General features: G+C 37.8%; 1 protein-coding gene across 5 annotated transcripts in view; it reads left to right on the forward strand.

The window, feature by feature from the left end:
• LOC308068439 (sodium channel protein type 1 subunit alpha) overlaps positions 1-23,675 on the forward strand; it is a 182,837-nt gene that overhangs the window by 114,932 nt on the left and 44,230 nt on the right. The window contains exons 3-14 of one of the 5 annotated variants that reach the window (XM_080399068.1): positions 3,549-3,659; positions 8,529-8,626; positions 9,432-9,560; positions 10,269-10,360; positions 11,279-11,551; positions 17,038-17,101; positions 17,710-17,851; positions 18,008-18,214; positions 18,718-19,026; positions 19,768-20,148; positions 21,322-21,454; positions 22,291-22,529. In XM_080399068.1, coding sequence (XP_080255194.1) covers positions 3,549-3,659; positions 8,529-8,626; positions 9,432-9,560; positions 10,269-10,360; positions 11,279-11,551; positions 17,038-17,101; positions 17,710-17,851; positions 18,008-18,214; positions 18,718-19,026; positions 19,768-20,148; positions 21,322-21,454; positions 22,291-22,529 — 2,178 coding nt within the window. Of the gene's footprint in view, positions 1-3,548; positions 3,660-3,714; positions 8,627-9,431; positions 9,561-10,078; positions 10,171-10,268; positions 10,361-11,278; positions 11,552-17,037; positions 17,102-17,709; positions 17,852-18,007; positions 18,215-18,717; positions 19,027-19,767; positions 20,149-21,321; positions 21,455-22,290; positions 22,530-23,675 lie in introns of those variants that run through there. The other 4 variants (XM_080399062.1, XM_080399065.1, XM_080399063.1 and 1 more) reach the window with 4 other exon arrangements.

Genomic DNA, 23,675 nt, shown 5'->3' on the forward strand with positions numbered 1-23,675 from the left:
GCCTCTGCCTCTTGCCAGAAGGATGTTGAATGATGTCTGTCAGAAAAGGTGCCTCCTTTTCTCCTGGCACTTTGTAATATCAGTGCCTAATTTGATCAAACCACTAGCTCCTGGAATTCCCAGACTTGTCTTGAGTTGTAGAAACAAAAAGATTCTGTAGAATTGCTTTATGTAACTTTATTACATCAGAAAAGGTGAACGCACTAATGATTTTACATATTTTTGATAACTATAAGTGAATGAATAAAGTAGAAATTCTAGCAAAGCAAAAAATTAAGGTCTTGCTAGAAGACATGGTTTCAGAAGATAACCACAAGAACAAGAAATGCCAAATTCCAATATGCCATGAGTCTTGTTCTAGCTGCCCTGGTGCTTTTCCCGAGAATCTAAGGACCTAGCTCAACAGTATGCCACCTCTTGCCTTTCAGAAGGTCCTATGAGGTTTCAGATGGTGTTTATTTAACTGTAGGAAGTTGAAATGCAATGCAGTAGCAGTCAGACGGCCAAATGTAGCCTTCCAGAAACTATGTTTAAAACTAACTGGGAGGAAGGAGAGGAGAAATAAGGTTTTGAGAACTCTATCCCAAGAACATATCTTTGTTCAAGGTGGAGTCTTCTTCCCTCTTGGCTGCATCTTCTCAAAATACTCCTCCTCTTTCTTTGCCCTGCTAAGAATGCAGTTTCTGGGTTTACATCAAAGATGGCAGAAGTTACAGAACTGGGATCCAGGTTAAAGATGCAAAAGTGGCAAATCAGGGACTTCTCTTGATGGGTTTCTTTGAATTTGTATTCGCACTTGAATACTTTGAGTGTGAGCAAGTTTCCTGCCTTTATAAAATGATTAAAGCTCTTTATAAAACCTAAGCCCTGAAAAGTATACATGATCCTTCGTATATGAAAATTAATCTTACAATTTGTTTAGAATTTATTTAGCTTTTCTCAGTGTATGTCTACTTTGTCCTGACAGCTTTGGGTACAATACCTCATGTTCGTCCACACTGCCTACACATTGGCTTGCATCTGGGTTGAGACTGGAGTGGTTTATAGCAGGCTACCCAGTGAGAAACGCTTACACAGGGGTTGGGTAGCAGCTGTTTTCTGTCCTTTTTTTTAATGAAAATTCTTCTTCAGAGATAAGATACAATTTTAGATCATGTTTAAGGCTAGAAGTCAGAGGACCAACAATGTTGTTCGGAAGGCTCCAGTCAAAAAGATGCTTTGAGTGAAAAATTAAAACTGAGGTGGGGAATTTATGTCTTGTTGGTTCTGCTTATGCAGGGCAGCAGAAAGTAGAACAGCTAAAATAGCAGCAGCTTCCAACTGAAACTGGAGCTGTGCCAGCATGCTGTTATTTTCCATAAGCCACGTTAGAAAGGAGATGTATGTTTAATATGCTTGTGTTCAAAGATATTTTTTTTTAAATGTAGGTTGACTAAACGTAGGTGGTGTAGTCTTAGATATAAATTTGGTAGGGAGTGTGATTTTTAATGTATTTTATCAACTACCTCATAGCTACAAAAGCTGGAGTGTGGGCTGGAGGCTTCTGAGCTGTGAGTCCTGGGGGCTGGGGACAGACCTGGCAGGGGAAACTCACCTTCCCCCTTGGGGTGCGAGGCTTTCAGAGACTGTGCCAAAAAATCGTTCGTCTGCTTGGTTGTTTCAGTATTTAAAATGAAAGGTTAATTTAAGGACAGGTCATCTGCAGTTACACTTCAAAGGTTGTTATTATCTGTAATCCATAACTGGAAGTGTAATTTGGAAACACCAGCTCAGGCTTTATCCCACTCTCCTCTGTTTCACACGCAGCTTCTCCATTTCTGTGCAGAAGTGGGAAATCAAATACATATCTTATGCATTCCTACACATCTTGAGTTTGTACTCAAGAAATATAAAGTCTTACTATTAATGCCCCTTACTCTTACGGGGTTTGGTCTGTACAGGAAGCTGTGCCATGTAGGGCTATGGTGGAGAGAAAGAAAGAAGCCAGCAAGTGAGTTGGGACTGGGACAGCTTTTCCTCAGGGCTTAATCCCTGCTCCTCCTCTGCCTTCAGTACTTAGTATCTGTCACAGACTGGAGGAAACCCTCACCTCCACCTCTCTCTTCACCTGCTGGGTGCTCCTAGAGCTTTGTATCTGTACTTCATGGTCCATACATACAAAGCTTCCCAAATCTAAGCAGACTGAAGAACTGTCCTTCCTGAACTTCCTTAGCATATTTTCTCTGTCTGCCAGCTTTCCCAGATACAGTCTTGTAGTCCGCTTGCTCACAGTCTTGAAGCTCGATCTCACTCACAGACACCAGAAGAGGCCAATATACCCTTTCCCACCCTTCCACTGCCATTTGAGTTTACAGCTGACTTTGTCAGCAATATAACAAAAAATGAAGAGGCTTTACCATAGCTTATTTAAGATATACACAACTCTGACAAAACAAAAAAAGCAAGTTTTTTTTTTACATTTCTCTTGGCCAGATTCTTCAATACCTTTAATTCAGTTTGAATTTAGACTATAATCCTTGCATCATCCCTTCCACGGCAGCTTTCTTCTGAGTTACTGAGACTTCCTTCTGTGGTGTTTTTCATTCTTGTCAGATTGATCTTGCAGGTGAAGGGCACCTTAGTGCCACGAAGAAGCCTGACAGCCTACATTTCCCCTGCTGCAGTGTTAGTGCTGTTGCAGCCCTGATGGCCTACGGTGGAAGCAAAGCAATGTTTGTAGGGTTTGCTCTCATACCATTTATATTTGGTGCACAGATTTATTTGAGAAAAATAGACAAGCTTTCCACCTACAGCATCTTCTACAATTCTCTGAAGTAAGGCTTCCACGCCTGAAAGTTTCTCTAAATTTGATGGGCTTTTTAGCTGTTAAATTTAAATTTTAACAACTATGCATGTTCTGGGAAAGTTGCACACCAGCAAAGCACAGGAGGTCACCTGGGATGTATCTCTTGCTCACCTCCGGTAAGGTGTATTCAGATGCCCACAGTCCTCAGAGGTCTACCTAATCGTGATTATATGTCTTACTGCTATTTCCCTCTCTCCATAGCACAACGACCAAGAAACAGACTAGAATAAAAAATATGAACAAATGGGTAGTCTATGAAATCAGTGTCTATAAGTATTTCACTTATTAACATATCATTAACATCCACAGGTAAGGTTTCCCTGCTTATGGTATTTCAAACAGGAATAGAGAGTTTTCTATGGGAAAACAAATAAAATTGTATTTTCAGTTAATAATTTCTGCACCTTTTTTTAAAAGAAACATATCACGTAAATGTGTCTTATTACTACTCTGAGGCTCTTTATGGAAGAAGTAGTATAAAAACATTAATGAATTGAATGTTCTATATTTAAAATTATATTTTCATGTCAGGTACATCAGGTAAGTACTGGAAAGAAGTTTTATTTAAAAAATGAATCATGTTTTTTGTGTGTTAACTATTCAAAAAGTTATAGTTTTGGTGATCGGTCACTAGGAACAGTTTTAAAATTAACATCTACAGTGAATAGACACTTATCAAATGTCTTTTCTTTCTCTTTTTCAGACCTTTATAGTATTGAATAAAGGGAAGGCAATCTTCCGATTCAGTGCCACCTCTGCCCTGTATGTTTTAACTCCCTTCAATCCTCTTAGAAAAATAGCTATTAAAATTTTGGTACATTCATATCCTTTTTCAATGGTTGTTCAAAATGCTACACAGGGCAATTAAGAAAACTCATAACTCTTTCTATTTAATTGTAAATACAGGTTTTCGTAGGCTGATAATTTTATTTTTATTTTCCAGTGGAACACTTATGGTAAGGTTTTATAAATACTAGAAAATATTTTTATATCATATAGATGCACTTTAGCTATTCTGTTGAATTTCAATACTTCTGCTGTACAAATCTGCAGATGGATTAAAAATCCATCTTGATCAATTTTTCAGAAAAGTTTCTTCAGATTTATTTTTAACATTGAAATCTTTTGCATCTCAGGTTCTTTTTTGTACTATGAAGCCTATTCACAAAATAATCGTATATTTAAAAAATAAAAATACAGTTTGCACTCAGAAATTCCAGAAGAGCTGAGTTTTGCAAGCAATTAGGCAGATGAGTAGCTACTCAGGAACAGCTAGCTCAGGGCTATGTTTATGTGACTTTTAGGGGTCCTTCTGAGGCAATCCTCAAGACCAGCTTTATAATCTGTTGCAGCAGCGTGCCTGGAAGCCTGCTTCACGCAGGCTGAATCTCACATTCCCAAACCTGCCCAGCTGCACCATAATGAGCCTCTGCCAAATTAGATACATTGCCAGAAAGCATAGGCAGCACTCCTGCAGGCGGCTTGCAAAGCACATGTATGTGCAGATGGTGGGCAGGCTGGGGGACCATAACTGGATGTGACAGTGCACAAAGTAAAGTTTTAGACTGGCATGCAGGGGCGGTGCCTGATGTTTGTAACAGACTGATGGGAATTTCTAGAAGGTGAGGTTTTGGTGCACTTCTCTTGCAAAACCCTGGGACTGGGAAAAGTAGTCACTAAATGAAAACTTCACTGTGAGCATAATTAATATTGAGCAGTTAGAGGCAGAAGCCTTGTTACCTAGAGACTGCTGGCAGGATCTTCTAGGTCTCTGGGAAAAGGAAGAGCCAAGGCTGATTGCTGCTGACTCAGAAGACCTTTTCCTTTGAGCATCCTGGAAGTTAAAGCAGTAAGAGTAGGAGGGCAAGGTGTTTGGAGAGGAGTCAGGGAGCGTTTGGGGACAGTAACTAAGGGACCTGACAGAGACACAGTGATGGTGATGGTGAGAAAACGCAGCCAAATACTGTCAGATTGAAGCTTCTAATGAATGCGAGTCCCTTCAAGTTACAGACTGATTGACAATACCTTCCAATCATGCATCTGTGCTAACTTGGGTAATGGTTTTTACTGGCGTACTGATTACTGAGTTTGGTTTTGGTTTTATGTTCCTCATAATTGTGTTCAAAGAATATCCAGCTGGTCTTGATGGCAGTCAGAACAAAAGCAATTCTAATAAAAAATATGCAGTTCCAGTATTTTTCTTTCTATCTATTAACTGATTGTGTGACTATGTAATTTAGCTCTATTATACAAGGTTTCCTTTCACTATATGGACTGATTTCTTTTCCAACCAGCCAGCTATGGGATGGGCTATTTTTATCTGATAAAGATGTAGCATTTAGAACTTTTTTTATTTTAAATGCAAGAACAGATGCATAGGTTTTTTAGTGGTGTTGGTTTGTTGTTGTTTTTTTTTTTAATTCAGTATAATACAAACACTGCATATATTGAATGTGTTTAACTAAAAGCCACATAGTATGCTGCATAATGCAGTTTAGATTTCAGCTGCTTATACAAGGTTAGCCACCTATAAGTAAAAGATTAGGTGATGATGCCACTTATTATTTTTAGTAATCTTCTGACTTTTGTCGATAAGCTTTACTGCCCCCATGTTTTAGGGTGGATGTTTGGAATTTTGGCCTTTGTAACAGAAATGTGCCTTTCACTTTCAGTGTGAAAGGTGTGTTGAGCACGATGAAATTGGCACATTGGTTGGAAAACCTTCAGCTGTACCTCCTCCAAATTCTCTGAACCTCCATGTAGGGCACTCTGATAACATGTGCCCAGACACCAGGTCAAATGTCGCTCCCCCTTGTAAAGAAGCAGAGCGTGTATCTTCCCAGCGCTCAGAGACTTTCCCTGTAATTATTCTTCCTCACTGCTGGTACGTATTGTAATACCAGACACAGGAACGGACTGGACTGAGAACAGGAGGACTTTTCCTCTCATGCTCTGCTGACTCACCTCCTGGTATTCTGCCTTTCCCCCCCCCAACACACACACACCTTTGCCTGCCTGACTCCAGTTAAGCTAGCTTGGAACTGAGGGGGCAACACAAGAGTGATGGGAGCTGGCTAGATCTGGCAGATAGGAAAGGATTAAAAAGTAAGTGTAGGTGAGGGCTGAGCAAACAAAAACAGGGAGGTGACAGTGGCTGGAGCTGCAGAGTGAAAGGAGTGTTAGAAAGGAACAGGAAGGTGCTCTAGAGAAAATATGGCACCGGCTCAGTCACCCCTGTGCTAGCCTTTGGAAGCTGAAATGACAGTTTTACTCAGTGTGGCATGACTGCCAGCAGGTATCTGTGAAACCAGTTGGCAACGTTTGTTTTTTCCCCGTCTTCATCTTCCACCAAGTCCATTTGCATTGCAAGACTTCATCTGCTCCATTAAGTGATTAGCTGGAGGCTGTATAGTGCCTCTAACCCTGCTGCTTGCCTATATGGGGAGAGCATGAAAAAGACAGGGCATTTCCATGAAGTCACCATGTATCAGAAGTGTTAACCTATGTGTATAGCTAAATTATTATGGAACATAAAACAGGAAATTAAGAGAACGTTGAGGCTGTAAATCAAACACTCAAATGTAGGAGAAGAGGGAAGAGAGGCACGGAGGCTAAATGTGCCAGTTATGTTTGAGATTCCCATGAGGGAAAGCATGGCCGGGGTTTATATTTCAAGGAATAATAGCCCTTCTTGAGCATCTGCTCACTTGGGCCATGCAGCTCACGGATGTGGTGAGTTATGCACAGAGTGAGCAATGTGCAGGGATCTACCTGTGGCCTTTGTCGTCAATAATACCAAACTGCAAACACAAAATGCACTGCACAGGGATAAAATCTCAGCTCACCTAAGAGGACATTCCACTTCTTTAACTGTTTTATGGAACTACTGAAGCTGCACCCAGGCACCTCCAAGTTTTTCAGCTACCAAAATGGATTCTTTTTATTTAAAGGAATTTCGCAGTTATATCAAGTCAGAGTCTTTAGAGTCTTCTGTGGACTTTGAGGACAAGCATTGTAAGGCATTGTAATAATTTATCTTAAGCCACTGGACAACAATTTTTACTGTACAGAGCTTGTGACAACGCTATCTTTAAAATTATTTAAGTCATTTGATGAAAGATAACACAATATTCACTGCTCATCAGGCATTTAGACAAAGGCCACTCACCTGTTGAAAGAAATCAGGTAGCTTAATCCTCCCCTGTGATTTGAATGTTTGCTTGAAAATATACATTCAAGCTGGAATTGTTCAGCAGCTGCAAGTGATGACCTTAAAGTTTGCACCAGTTTTCTGCAACGTTTAGGATGAGATGTTACTTCTCTTATTCCTCCTTCACCTAGAGTGAAGGGGTTTTTTTGGAGAGAGTCGGGTTGTCCATAGCAGAAAAATATACACCAAACAACAAAACGCTCTCTACTTAATTAAAAATAAATAAATTAAAAATTCAGGGCTCTTATATTCAAGTTTATCTGCAAACGGTTTTCTTCAGTTTAAGGTAGCTTCTTTGCTAGTCATGTTTATGCACCTATTTGTAAAGAACTTATTTTGAGAGATGACTAGAGGAAAAATTACGAGTTGAGTTAACCCTTGGCATAAAGGTGTACCGGGCCTTGGGTTTTGCTGCCATCACGTGGCCATTTTGAGTCAGGTTGGGGTCTAGTTTTGTTACGTCGGTGTTTCAAAACGTTTGAATAACTCAGTTTACTTTATTGCCATGAAAACAGAAGGACTGCACTGTTTGTAGAGCCAGTGATCTTGTAAAACAAGAACACTGAGTTGGGTGTAGTGAAGCCCCAGTGGACTGTCCCATCTCCCTACTGCAAGCCCCTTTGAGCTGTTAGTCTGGGTTTCATAGTCTCAGAATACTTAATTGTTCCTTGCTGGAATGCTAAATAAATATTAACTTTCATTCTGATCTTCAGCAGTTTTCCATTCTTTTCAAGCAATTGACCACAAGGGACTATTGAACCATTTCCAAATTATAGCATTGGTAGAATAAGAGATGCTTCTTACGCTGCTACCGTGTTTTGAGAGCCGCAAAATAATATTAAAAAATTATTCACCTTAATCCATGACCTCTTTATGGATTTTTGTTTCACTAACTGAAGCATGTACTTTTAAACTAGAGATAGTGAAACATGGAATACAGTCACATCAGCAATTGAAAATGGTTTTCTCTGGTTTGTTCTGTGTTTTTGACAGCCTGGCTCTGCTGGGTGCTGGGGTGGTATGTGCTTTCTCTACAGCTCTGACTTATGGTACATAGGACAACATTTTTTTATCTTGCATATGCCAGCTGTTTTGCACCAAAACTGTAGAAGTGAAAGACTAATGTGTATTCAGCCGTGCCAAGTACCTAAGTAAAACAGTACTTTTCTGCAAGTTATTTCAGTTTTGGCTGTTACCCAGCTCACGTTACCTCCCAGGAGTGAGAGCCATCTCCTTCACCTTTCAGTACCAGCTAAAGACAAAACATGAGGACATCAACAAAAGAACATCAGAACATCAATAAGTCAAGACTAATATTAAAGTTTCATGCACTAAAGTGAAAACTGCCAGGTTAAATATATGTGCAATGTTTACTGAAGTTTAAAAGGTTTGTGTAAGTGGTGATATTTTACTCTACTTAAGATATATGGCTGATGTGATAGCGTATGAATTACTGTTGTGTTTTCCTTAACTATATCTACATTATTCAGCATGCTTATCATGTGCACAATTTTGACCAACTGCGTATTTATGACCATGAGTAACCCTCCAGACTGGACAAAGAATGTAGAGTAAGTTGCATACGTTATTTAAAGGTATCTTTGACCGTTCCTCTAGGACTCAGCACGCCAGTAAGTAGAGTCATGTGTGCTGACAGGAATTATCACGAGACACTACTACTATTTCATCTCTAAACTATGTGGAAATGTGGAATAATTATTTAAATTTCTTTCTAGTAGAACAATTGGGTAGAAAAAAATGAAAGTTGTTTACAGATAGTATTCTACTGAGAGTGCACTCATTTTGTCTCATCTTCATGGTTTAGTATCTACCCAGTGTTTTACCCTTCCTTTATGCCACTGCATTAACAGCAGAACCACGGGTATCTATTCGTACACATCAGTTAAGGACAGCATATAAGCAAAAGTATTCCTAAAGTGAGAATTCACTGCATGCTTGCATTCTTCCCTTTTTAGGGTTAATATTAGATCTTTTAGCTGTTAGTGATTCAGACAGTATCTATAAATTATGCTCACAACTTTCTTGATTAACAGTAATGGATTGAGTGTTCTGTACTTCTAAACTGAGTATCACCAATAAATTTTTAGTATCTGTCATTTATTTGATGGGTTTGTTCATTTTGCTTTAAGTACAAGATCAGGACCACTGTACTTCAACAGTATGTCACAACTAATGCATGTAAATACACAGGCCTATATGATGAATATAATGCATTTTAGAAAAAACTGCTTATTTATTGCATCTCTTCTCCAGTTTTGAAATGAAAAACTCTTTGATTTGATCACCAGGTTTCTATCAGAATATCAATGTAAAATGTTGCTATTTATTTTGATTAAATTTTCCTATATTTTCCAGGTATACATTCACTGGAATTTACACATTTGAATCACTCATAAAAATCATTGCAAGGGGCTTTTGCTTAGAAGATTTTACTTTTCTTCGAGACCCATGGAACTGGCTTGATTTCACTGTCATTACCTTTGCGTAAGTTTCTGTTTTTTGCTTTTTCTTTGAAAGTGAAGGGCAAAAAGGGCATGAAATTAGTATCTATATATATCAATTTAATCAAACGTAAATTCTTGTATGGATTTACTTTTGTCTAAAACAATTTTCACATTCTAATATGCATATTTTGATGTAACTATAAATACTGCAGAAGCCATTAGTGCAGCTAGTATTAGAGAGGCTAATTTCATGTCCTGCATTTTTTTCTTTGAGCAGAAAAGGAACATCCCTTTGACTTCATTCTCCAAGCTTACCAATCTAGTCTAGATAAATTTTAGGCTTTCAAAGTTAAATCACTGTGATTCACTTCAGAGACATTTAATTTAACTGAAGGCTCTGAAAGCATATTAATGCAAGGCAAACTGCAGTGAAAGGTAAACCTCTGACTGTTGCTATTTAATTTTTTGCTAAAAACGCCAAAGCGGTCTTGATGAAAGACCCAAGTAAGTAGCATAAACTTTGCCTAAATTCTGAATAACTGTGATTTAATCCTACAGGTATGTAACAGAATTTGTAAACCTAGGCAATGTTTCAGCTCTTCGAACTTTCAGAGTATTGAGAGCTTTGAAAACTATTTCTGTAATCCCAGGTAAGAAGTAGTTGGTGTAAGGTGTTAGGCCCCTTGTACCTCCCAACTGTTCCTTTTTATCCTGTCATTGTGTTTGTGTGTGAACTCCCCTATTACAGATATGTGACAGAGTTTGTGGACCTGGGCAATGTCTCAGCGTTGAGAACATTCAGAGTTCTCCGAGCTTTGAAAACAATATCAGTCATTCCAGGTGAGAGCTAGGTTAAACACTGAGGCTGACTTTAATTAACTGAAACGGAATTCATATTTTTTAAACATGAGTCTTATTTCGTTCCACAAAAAAAGCAGGAATCAGAAGATATTAGAATTCACTGAAATCTCTGATTCATTGCTTTTTAACATGAGCTCTTTCTTTTTGAAATCAGCCTTTGAGTTTAACAGATTCTTGCATGAGACATTGCAGTACACAGCGTGTGTGGTTTGCATCGTATGATGTCAAGCTTTCTTCTCCACTTTCAACGAATATCAGTAACCCTCAAGTATTCTTACCCATGTGTATCTTACCTACATGATGTTATGTGGTATTTGTTGTGAATATTTGTGTCTAGACAATAGAACTGTTTGAAATGTTGACCCGGTAAGAAGATGAAGGAATAAGATAATAAAGAATAGCATGGGCATTGCATGGGGGATTTATTATCTTAAAATTCTACAGTTTTCCAAACCATCTCCAGTTTTATAGCATTAAATTTTAATCCTATTTATTGTTGAGCAGGCTTTTACTACTGTCTTCTAAATCCAGTATGTTATAAAACTGATAGTTGCAAAGGTTTGGGGCAAGAGGTACTGACAAATCAAAAGAAAGAAGACTTTTATGTGAGATTCATGTACAGCATGAATAAAAAAAGTCACTTGTTTTAGCATTAAAACAAGTGTTTTGAAATATATCTGCAACTCATTCCATTCACGGTTTTAAATGAACATAAATTTCAGCTATTTATTCATTTTCACAAGTGAAAAAGCTCTTCACAAAAATGTTATTTCACAGACATTATAATCATTTATTTGGGCTTCTGCATGAAATCTATAACTTTAGTGGGAGACACTGTCATTTTTATGTTTAAAAAAAGTTTTGAACGTCAGAATAAAAATCCCTTTGCATTTGCAGGCTTGAAGACTATTGTGGGAGCCCTAATTCAGTCTGTGAAGAAGCTCTCGGACGTAATGATCCTGACTGTGTTTTGTCTGAGTGTATTTGCACTAATAGGGCTGCAGCTGTTCATGGGCAACTTGAGGAATAAATGCCTGCAGTGGCCTCCAGACAATTTTACTTTGGAAACAAATATTACTTCCCAGCTAAACAGCACCATAGGTGAAAATGGTACATTAGTTAATTCAACAGTGGCTCCATTTGACTGGAAGGGGTACATTGAAGATGAAAGTAAGTATTGTCAGCGTAATTCTTACTGAAGTGATTTCTGGCTGACCCAGTTATTAGAAATGAGAAGGGGAAGGCATGATACATTAGTTAAGACAGAGCAGGAGAAGTGTTTTCTGTCTCCCATAGATCTGCTCCAAAGGCTGGCGTAGAAGAGGGAACAAGAAACATGGTCTTGCTACTTGATACAGCTCTTTCTTGGCTGCCTCTGCCAAACCCACATCGTCCTTGAGACAGAAAGAGGTCCAAAGGAGTTCTTAAAATTACTTAAATAATCTTAAACATTTTCTGTTCCGATATTCCAAAGCAACATTAGCAACAGACTGCTGTGTCATTTCGGACAGGTGACAGAGATTTCTGACATTCAGTGATGGAGTCCTCAGTGTTCTTATCATCTATCCATTCTGGTGCTTCACTGTCATTATTAGAAAGATATTATTTTTTAAAGTGTAACAAGTTTTTCCTGCTGTAATTTAAGCTCATTGTTCTTATCAATTTCACCACAGGTATCAAAACCAAATTATTCCCTGTCATTAATCACTGTGTCTGAGGTATTTAGAGACTATTCATATGTTGCCATGCCCTGTTCTCTCCTCTTTCAGTCTTCTTTTTGTAAGCTAAGTAACCCAGATCATTAACCTTTTTCTCCTACAATTTATTTCCTAGACCGTGATTTCTCATTTGGAACCTTTCTTGTCCATAAACATCCTTCCTAAAGTGTGGTACCCACACTAGGCATTTCTCCTCCACATGGGCTGTACTAAGTGGAGAAGGGTTATGTGGTAGCATTAGTAACTTACACTTCTGGTTTATATGTCCTAGGCTAGGCCTTGCCATTGTTTACGATTGTATCATTAAATCCTGTTCAGCTTGTGGTCTGCCTGCTCCCCAGTCTTTTACAGACTTTTACCTCATCGAGTTTCCATTTTTTATTTGCACAGTTCATTGTTCCAGCCTGAACAGCATCCTATTTTTTCAGACCATGTCTCCAACTCTTCTGGATCTTTTAAATTGTAATTCTTTCTTCAAACTCACCACCATTCTTATCAGATCAGTATCATTTGCAAATTTGATGAGCTTTCTTCTATCATCTAGATTAGTTAAAACCTTGAACAGCAGCAATCTCAGACAAACCTCTTCAGAAGTTGTTTTGGTGCATCTTTCCACTTTGATAATTTCCCAAAGCATAATTTTCCAACCAGTTTTGCTGATACAGGGCAGTCTGGCAAAATGAAGATAAAGAAATGCATTTCAATACAGTTAAATGTGAGGTTGCAAACCTAAACTCCCTGTCTTAAAAATCAGTGTTGCACAATTCATGTTGAGACGGGTTCACGTGCATAGACTGTAGCTGATGGCACACATCATCTCTAACAGTGAAAGTGATTTTTGGAGGAAAAGAGCTAAAGGGGAGGGAGAGAAAGAAAAGGGAAGGGGAAAAGGGAAACTGACCACAGTGGCCGGCTGCAAAGAGGAGTGGTGGGTCCGCAGATGAGTCTCCTCCCCTGGGCATCCTTTCCAGTGCAGCACTGATCACTCCATAATACTTTTCCAATAGCAATCACATGTTTTTCATTAGCATCTCCTCAAAATCCCTACGGGTTGTTCCTGCTTACAGTGCTATTAGCACTAATTGGAACGCACTTTGATCAGGGTGGGTGCTGCATAGCTGGTCGTTTTTTAAGCTTATACATGCATGTTATTAGGTGACCTCATATGAACTAAAACCTACAAACAAGCAGGTGGAAAAAGGAGGGAGAAAGGGGTGAGTCTCACACCAGAGATAATTGCTGAGTACCTGCTGCAACAATAATGTGTTTGCAGGGGTAGTGTCATGAGAATAAAAGCAAGATGAAAAACAGCATGAGAACAAAGGAAAAACGGTGCCACAAGAGGCTCTGCAAAACACTGCCACAGCAGCTTAAGTGAAAGGTTTGCAGAGCTGCAACGGGGAGGCAGGGTATAAAAATGCAATTGGAAAGCTGTTAGCAATAGAGAGGCTAAGGCACTGTGGAGCAGCCAGGAGTCTTGCAAACGAAGGCTAAAACTCTGCAGCCAAAAAGCTAAATAGTATCCTGTCCACATAAATAAATTATTGACCAGGAAGGCAGTATTACCCCTGTATTTAGCACTGCTGCAGTTGCTACTGGAATACTATATAAAGTTCAATTTAGACAGAACATTGAAAAATCGGAGGATGTTCAGAAAAGAGCAGAATGATTAAAGGGGTGGAAAACATGCTTTATACCAAGATAGACCAGGAGCTCAACCTACTTAGCATATCAAAGAGAAGGTTTAAGGGGTGATTTGATCACAGTTGAGAAAAATCTCATGGGGAACAGAAATTTCATTACAGACATATCTTTGATCTAGCAGGCAAAGATATAGCAGGTTCAATAGCTGCAAGTCAAAGCCAGACAAATTTCAAATAGAAGACAGCTTCTAACTGTGATCACACAGCTGATCAATGACTATGATGGATTTTCATCCAAATTTCTTAAATCAAAATGCAATCTTTTTGTGAAACTCACTTTACTTGAATGTGTGAATTCATGGAGATCCCATGCCACAGGGTATAACAAAGTCTAAGCAAAGCCTCCTAATGAAGAAGTAGACTTCAAGGTCAAACCTAGTTTCCTGGCTTGTTTAACAAAGACTCTGTAAGCTCAAACTCTGATTTAATTTGATTTAAAGAAGACCTGAAGCCCCCTAAAAAACAAAGCTGAATTTAATTAGTTGCATAAAGTACTTTATTGAATGGCTACTTGAACCTCTGGTGTATTTACACAGGATTTCATACGTATTATGGAATTTATGAGACTTTTTATGAAGTTAATAAGCTTGTCCTTGCTTACCAGCAGTTTCAAAGAGAAAAATTATCTTCTTACAGCTTCCTGCTTTCTTTTTGCAGGTGGGCAGACAGGATACAGAAACGTTCTTAAACCAGCTGTGTTGCAGGGCAGTAAGAAAGGACCTACCTGGAGCTCAGAGCAGTGCAATGGCACTGTCTTTTGTAGGAATTATGGAAGTTGTTATGCCAGTAGTTGTGTATACTATGCAAAAAAGGCATGCAAGGCCTAATTTTGCCACTGAGCTGATTTTTGGAAATACCATTTAGAGAGACTTTATGTAAGCACTCCTGGCATTAGTGAGTCAAGCACAGGTTTTTTTCCTTTTTCTTTTTTGCAAGATAGCAAATCTGATAAACTTAACACTAGATAAGTTTAAGTTTATCTTATCAAGCTTCCCATAAGCAATTTTTTTCTAGGAAATAATGCCTCACAATCTATTTTGTGAAATAACTGTTATTCTCAGTCATTACCCTAGGTTTACCCAAACAACTGTAAATTCCCTTGAAGTGCAGTGCTCACCAACAGGGATTTTTTTCCCATTTCCCAATGAAATAAAGGGGAGCCAAATATATACCTTTGGTGTAGCAAGGGACTTTTCCCATTACTTTGGTAAAATACAATTCAGATCTTTGCATCTAGCTAGGGACATATGCTTATACTGCTCAGCTTGTGTTATAGAATTTTTCCTATCATGATAATATTTTGAGCACTTGTCACGTTTGTATCAGTGCACTCAGAGAAAGCCAGGGTAGCTATTGTTTCCTGTGGAGCTGGCAAGTACAGCATGCTTACAGGGCACATCTTGTCTGAACCACAGACCTTGAATGCAGTTTCTTTGAGCCATTCAGCTCAGCAGATGCAGCAGATGCAGCGCTGATCATGACTGAGTGCTCCATGTAAACTATATCAAGTCAGATTTGCATTATTTCCAACCAGCTGTTATGTTCCAGCACGTTTTAATCATGATTAGCTGACATAATGCAGAGTAAGATTTGCTTCATAAGGGTCAGCTGTGGTCAGCATCACATCAGCTAGCTTTACTATTTACAGCTGTGTTTCAGCACAGTGCAGCTCTGCAATGCACACCAGCCCAGAACGGCAGCAGCCACACATAGGGTCGTGCACATTGCAGGGCACAGAGAATTGTACCCTGTAAGATGCAGGTGTGCCATGAGACACTGAAACGGAGTCCTTCACAGAGTGTCAGAACAAGGTCTACATGCAGCTTAAAACCTAACTTTTCCAAATGGTGAATTTTGCTCGCAGGATGGAGAGGTGCTGGCTGGGGTACCGTCTCCCTCCTGCAGCAAGTCAATGTGCTGAGCCAGTAGCTTGTGCCAACTCCTCAGACTCGGGGTTTGTCAGCTGCTGTAGTCACCCTGCTTGGGCAGGGCAGCTAGCACAGCCACAGCCAAGTTCGAACACAGAGCTCAGCTGGGCTGCTAGCATTTCACATGAGATCGTTTTAAGGGAACCTAACAGGCCATTTCAATGGAAAAGAAATCCAGTGCAGGGTTTAAATCTTTTCAGGGAGCAAAAATGTACCACCATAACTCTGAAGCTGGGGAGGTGCTCAGGGTGGTATCACCATGTCCCTGCCTTCTCCTTACAGATGTCCCAAGGCAATGCTTTTGGTGTCCATCAGGAACGGGACACTGCGCTACATGGTCTGGATCTGTATAAATTGCATCCTTAACCCTGTGGCCAAATGGGAAATACTTACTAGAGGAGGAAGGATAATTCTTCGAAAACCAAGAGCTTAGCAGCCGTAGGCATCTGCTTTGAGGGGAAAAAGAAAAGCACTCCTCAAGCATATGGTCAAAGGGAATCTTAATAAGCACAATGTTTTACACATCATCTATTTATTCTTCTAAGAATAGACAAGTCAATGTCTTTGTTGTTCAGACCATCTAAAATGTCCTTTAAATACAGGATTAATATACCAGATCATGGGATGGTTGGCTACAAGGCGATTTGGTGGAATTTACCCAATTTTTCTTCCCTGAGGTGATCAATAATTTCATCATATACTCCTAAAATCCTAGCTAGACAAGTCAGTGGCTGCTGCAGTAATTCTGAGTTAAATTTAGATGTTTACTGGGGGCTTCATACCAATTGGTGGGCTAATTGCTGTGTGTGTGTACCTGTAACAGAGCCATTGGCAGCTGGGTGGCTTTTTGCAGAGCTCACATATCAGATAACTGTCACGAGTGTCTGTGACAAACTAGAACCTTCGGCAATACTGCTCAGAAAGTTTGAAATAAATCATCAGTACATTTTTCTCAGAATTAAATTATTATAATAAATAACTGTACAATGTAATTTCACAAAGTGTGATTTTAGTGCAGTGATCAGACTGAGGGGAGAATTGCACATTTGTCTACATACAGCAGCATTTGACAGGAATTTTGGTACATTTTGGTATTTCAACTGTAAGTGCTATGAGTGATAGCACTTGCTGCAATTGTCATTTACTCTAAAGTTACGGTCCTGTTGAAAAAATAATACTGCTTATTTAACATTGCATTTAAAATCAGCTTAACATGTTTAGAGCAAGACTGTTTATTTTATAGAGCTGTAAGAAAACTTTCATATTCCGAATTTTGTAATTTAAAAAAAAAATTCTTTCCTAAACAGGTCATTTTTATTTTCTGGAAGGGCAAAATGATGCTCTGCTTTGTGGAAATAGTTCTGATGCTGGGTAAGACCAGATTTCATTGTATTATTGCACCATGTACAAATTAGATCCACGTTCTTTAGGTGTGCAGTTGGAAGAGGGCTGTATTTTGATTGACCACTTAATTTCACATAAGAAATACTAGGATTTTAAACTGAACTGAGGATTTGGGTTCCTGATCAGAGCTCAGTGGATTGGTTGAATAAATGAAACAATAATTTGGTATTTTGTAGCTTTTGTGTAGCTCTTGCCTGGATTAGAATTAACAAATACAGCAGCTGGAAAACATGTTATATCGCAGTTCCAGCTGCACATATGAGTACTAACAGGCTCAGACAGCAGATAACACTGACTTTACATTAATGTTACAACATTAATAATTAAAAAAATTATTTGGAATGTTATGTTTTAGAAGCTTAGATTAAACTTTTGATACTGATTTTTATGTGCCTTTCCTGCTTAATTTTTCTAGTGTCCTTCAAAATAATTTTCTATTAAAAATCACAACTGCTATTAGTTCTTGTCTGATGAACTAAAGAAAAATCTTCTTTTTAATCCTAATCATCTCCTGGACATTCCAGGTGATAATATTAAAATAGCTATAAAAGGTAACGCCCAGTTTGTCTTTGTAGGCAGTGCCCAGAAGGATATACATGTGTGAAAGCTGGTAGAAACCCCAACTATGGCTACACAAGTTTTGACACCTTCAGCTGGGCTTTCTTGTCACTGTTTCGCTTGATGACTCAAGACTTTTGGGAAAACCTTTATCAATTGGTGAGACTTTTTGAATGTGAAATAGACTAAGTATATTTGTACCAATAGTGCAAGAGGCCTAGAATCAATTTTCTTGTATTATTTTAATATAGCAATATGAAAACCAGAACTTTTGTTAACCCATTCTTGCTTATATAAATGTGTTCTTATTTCCAGACACTGCGTGCTGCTGGGAAAACATACATGATATTTTTTGTTCTGGTGATTTTTCTGGGTTCTTTCTACCTGATCAACTTGATCCTGGCTGTGGTTGCCATGGCCTATGAAGAACAGAATCAAGCAACCATGGAAGAAGCAGAACAGAAAGAGGCAGAATTTCAACAGATGCTGGAACAACTGAAGAAGCAACAAGAAGCAGCTCAGGTATAATTTATGATGTAGCAATGCAGAAGTGTATGGAAGTAATTTTACTAGAGATATTCACCCTCTGATTTCTGAATTTGGAGTTATAGTTTTATATATATATGAAACACCCTGTTGGGCTTTGAACAACAGAGCTAGCTCAGAGATTTTCTATTCTGCACTACATCATTGTACTGTGAGTGATCCAGCCATAATCATGAAAGAATATTCAAAATGGGGTATACATTATTCATTATGTTTTTCTTAGACTAGTGTAATTAATATAGTCTAATAGACTTTTGCATTTAAAAACTACTCATGAAAGATGGAAGAAGGCTATGACCAACACCTGTCTGGAGTCAGCAGAGTAATTAAGAAAAAAACTAGGGAGAGGATGTCCTCTGGGAAGTGTTGAGATTCAGGGTGTTTGGACTAGAAATTATATATAAGCAAATTTTAAAAAGAAACAAAAATACAATATCATGGTTTTCTCAGTGACACAAATTCATTCTGCATCATGGCAGGCAGCAGCGGTGGCAGCAGCAGCAGTAGTAACAGCATCCGCAGAGTCCAGGGAGCCCAGTGCTGGGGGAGAACCAGGAGGGCTCTCAGAAAGTTCCTCAGAGGCATCAAAATTGAGCTCAAAGAGTGCAAAAGAGAGGAGAAATAGGAGGAAAAAAAGAAAACAGAAAGAACAGTCTGGAGGAGAAGAAAAAGATGAAGATGAATTTCACAAGTCTGAATCAGAAGACAGCATCAGAAGGAAAGGTTTCCGGTTATCTATTGAAGGCAATAGACTGACATACGAAAAGAAGTATTCTTCTCCACATCAGGTACTGCAAATAGCTGGTTTTAGTAGAAGCATACATTTAAAGCATCATAGGCTGTTACAAAACTTCTTTAGTCTTCCTGGTACGGTAATGACCCTACTGATTAACTGAATAACAGAATAACTGAGATTTTCATTAGACTTCATTATCGTTGCTAGTGCTTGAGAGAAAAGGCTGCAGCTGCTAGATTGTCTTGTAAAAAAATACTTAGAATTACATGTAACCTTATATCTCTATTCTTGTAATAAGATTGTTTAAAAATCATATTAAAATATTCTCTGATTCTGTGAGGGGTTTTTAGAGTGATTATATATTATCTAGACTTATGAAAGTACTACAGTATCGTTCCATTATGGTAGCCTTATATTTTCCTCCTGCTTCCAAGACATTTGGAGGTTGGTTCAATATGGCAGGATGCTGCATACATGAACAAATGTGCATGTATAGACTCCCTTTTTTTCTTTATGGGTATTGCACAACTACTGTACTCAGCAACTCTAACATCAGGAGAAAGGAGCTAAAAATTGGTTTAGTCTGAAGAATCCATGAACAGTGGTACTTCTATCTGCAAAATATTGAAATACATACAAAAATTTCACGGCAGCACATCTTCTGGGGAAAATGGTTACTCTCATTTAAGAAAAAAAAAAAACCAACAACCAAACAACAAACCCTATGCTATCCTAATAACTATGTTAAGTTTGCAGTTTTCAGGTAATAATCAGAAATTCTCTTTGCTTGCAGTCTTTGCTGAGCATTCGAGGCTCCCTGTTTTCCCCAAGGCGCAACAGCAGAACAAGTCTTTTCAGCTTCAGAGGTAGAGCAAAGGATATAGGATCAGAAAATGACTTTGCTGATGATGAGCACAGCACTTTTGAAGACAATGATAGCAGAAGAGATTCTCTCTTTGTGCCACGCAGACACGGTGAACGGCGCAACAGTAACATTAGTCAGGCCAGTAGGTCATCCAGGATGCTGGCAGTGTTTCCAGTGAATGGGAAGATGCACAGCACTGTGGATTGCAATGGGGTGGTTTCCCTGGTTGGTGGCCCATCTGTTCCTACATCGCCTGTTGGACAGCTTCTGCCAGAGGTGATAATAGATAAACCAGCTACTGATGACAATGTAAGAAAGTTTTAAATAGCTTAGGCATCGTGGCCTTTTCTTACTGCACCAGCCAGTGTTTTCTACAGAATGGAACCCTTGGCAATGCTTCCTGGTTGGTCAAGCTGTGAATGCTCCTGCATCTTGTAAAATCTTTAATAAATAGAACAGTTAAGATAGGTTTGCAACCTAAGCATTTACTTACAAGTATTCTCATAATAAACATGGAATTTGCAGTTTCCAAGCAATAAAATATTAACTAACTTACACATTCATAAAACCACTTTGCTTTACTGTATTACTGTGCTATACTTTGCTTTTGCTGATCTAAAGGTCCATCTGGCTATGGTCTGCAAAATCATAGTTACTATACAATTGAAAATAGTATACAAAAATGTTTTATAACCGCAATCAATATGATGCTGCTGTTACCACTTTATCAAAATTAGCATTAGTAGTTAATTTTGATAACATTCTTCCTTATCAACCCTGTTAAAAATGTAAGCAATTCTTTACTATATTTTATTTCTCATTCCTATATATTTTCCATCATTGATGGTGGAGTTCTGCAGTGTAGATAACAAATAGTTCATTGGAAGTTCACATTTCAACACATACTTCCAAAAATACAAATGCCTGTGTGAACATATGTGCAGCACATATTGCTGCTATTCTCTTACCACATACAAGGTAAGAGAAGGTGTCTCAAAAAAATTTCTTGCTTAGTTCAAAGTTGTCTACTCACATTACTAAAGAATACTAGCATGAGGAAGCATGAGGAAGTCAGACTTTTCTTACTTGCTACAGTTTGCCTAGGGGAAAAGACTGTTTTGTTACAAAACCCAGAATATTTTGTCAACAGGAACAAGGCAAATTACAGTTTGCAAAAATTTTATACAATATTTTGAACCCAGTCCTTTTCCATTTGCTTAAATCATTTTTCATGGCTTGAAGGAAAGAAATGCAAAAGTTAAGTATATAAAGTCTCTCTCAGTCTTGAACAGTAAGGTAACTTGCCTCATACCTTTTAAAAATTATTTAAAAGATACTAAAAAGTAATAAAAGTCCGACATGATAAAAATTGAAGTGCACGAAGCACGTATCCAAGCTAAGACACTAATAACAGGCTTCTATATAGTACTTGCTTATCTTATTTCTCCAACATGGTCTTACCTATTGTTGTTCTCCATGTAGGGTACCACTACAGAAACAGAAATGAAGAAGAGAATATCAAGCTCTTTTCACGTTTCTATGGACTACCTGGAAGATCCAGCTTTAAGGGAAAGAGCCATGAGTATTGCTAGCATCCTCACAAATACTGTGGAAGGTGTGTGCTATGCATAGCTTAATATTTAATATCTGCTTTTCCGATGGACTTCTGAAAATTTGAGTTGAAACTTAAAAACTGATTTCAAATAGCTTCATTAACAGAAACTGTCCCACAAATCAACACATAGTTATCAGTAAACTCAAACCTCTTTATTCATTAAAGTTATTATATAAATAAGCATTTCTATCTCGTTTTGCCACCATCTACATCATGTGGTCATCAGGACTACAGTTATGATGGTTTGGTGGTCCTAACTGAGCGGATGCTTATGCATAGTAATTAAAAACATATTATTGGACACAACATCGGACACAAAAAGGCCACTGAACATTTCCAAGTATATACAACTATTGTTCAAATGTATATGTGTTTTTAGCAGTTACATTTATTTAGTTACGTTTTGAAGTGCTATTCCAGGTGAAAGAAATGTTTTTTTCTTGAACTAGGAATGAAAATCATATTGGAATTTTTCACCTAAAGACCACAAATTTCAAAATAAAAATATTTACATAATATAACAGTAAGTAGGAGGAACAGGCTGAAGTGTAATTAAGGAGAAATTAAATTCTTAATACAAATCAATGCATAAATTGATACTGATCAGTATAGTGATTGGAATAAAAAGAAATTGTGCTTGATAGGTAAGCTTTGAACAAAATGAATATATTTGATAGGAATTTTTAAATACTTTCTTGATAAGCCATATAAAAAGGCACTTATTGGAGGTTAATCAGTACCAGTACATTCTGACAGCTTGACTAGTACAATTCGTATAGGACTGAGGAATCTTACAGTAATCACATAGTTACCTGTATGAATTTCTTTTCCCACAGAACTTGAAGAATCAAGACAGAAATGCCCACCATGTTGGTATAAATTTGCAAATATTTTCTTGATCTGGGACTGCAGTCCACATTGGTTAAAAGTAAAACATATCGTCAACTTAGTGGTAATGGACCCATTTGTTGACCTGGCTATTACAATTTGCATTGTTTTGAATACACTCTTTATGGCTATGGAACATTATCCAATGACCGAAGAATTCAATAATGTACTTTCAGTTGGAAACCTAGTAAGTCTGTTGGATTTTCATGTTCATGATTTGGAAGGAAATATGTCTGAAATGACTGAAAGAACTTTTAACAGCTGCTTTTTTTTTTTTTTTTTTTTTACTCTTTAGAAAGTAGATTTCTTGGCCTCCAGATATGACTATCAGAACATTTTTGGACATTTCACTGTCAACCCTAGCTCTAACTTAGGATACTGTAAAATCCATATATTGCAGTGTTCTGCAAAGCTACAAAAAAAAATTAAAAATGGCTACATTAACTAAGGTCCATATTAAACAGAAGTTGATTTGTCTCACTACTAAACCAGGAAGTGCAGTACTTCCATGAAAAGACGCTGCAAATAAACATAGTGTAAATTTTTCAATCAATACAATACAAATCTTTAAATTATGAATGTGTTTTTAATTGCTCTGTTTCCTGAGCACATTTACAATAGCTAAAAGAGCCATTTAAAAGCATTTCTAGAATTTTCTTCTGTAAAAGACTTTTTATGTGGCTATGTGGATTGTTTTATTCATATGCTTTATGTAAAACTATGAAAAATATCCTGCAGTATTTTTTCCTCTTATATTTTTTTATACTTTTTATCATCATATAATTAGTAAGATCTCTTCTCCTCATGTTGTCAACTACATTTTCTGCCTTCTACTTCAAAAAGATGAATTATTAAAGAATTCAGGAGTTAATTTTTTGTAGCTCTGATGCTTCTGAGATGACAGGTTTGATCACATAGAAGTATCTGTAGCTGCAGTCCTACTTTGTCTCTTATTTTAAGAATTGATTTCTTATAATGGGTTTTTTAATAATCCTTGTTTTGTAATGGATAAAAAATATCTCAGATCATGTGAATAACTACAGGACTTAGAAGGGAAAATGAATACATAAATGCATAGCTAGTTTTCATATACTTGAAATAAGGGACACTCTGAATCTGCATTTCCTAGTAAAAATGTAAAATCTTGTAGCATTTTATTGTTTGTTTTCCAACCAAGAAAATGCCATATAAATCTTGGTGTACATCTGACTGCAAAGAGAGTGCAAGAGAATCTGGCTATAAGCACCACACTTTCCCAGTCTTATGTCTTCCTGACATAAACCCCTTTGCAATATAGAGGCTTTCAGGGTTCACCTGCTGCAGTAGTTCCACT

Source organism: Falco punctatus (genome assembly GCF_963210335.1).
Source record: "Falco punctatus genome assembly, chromosome: 8".
In the NCBI taxonomy this organism is placed as follows: Eukaryota; Metazoa; Chordata; class Aves; order Falconiformes; family Falconidae; genus Falco; species Falco punctatus.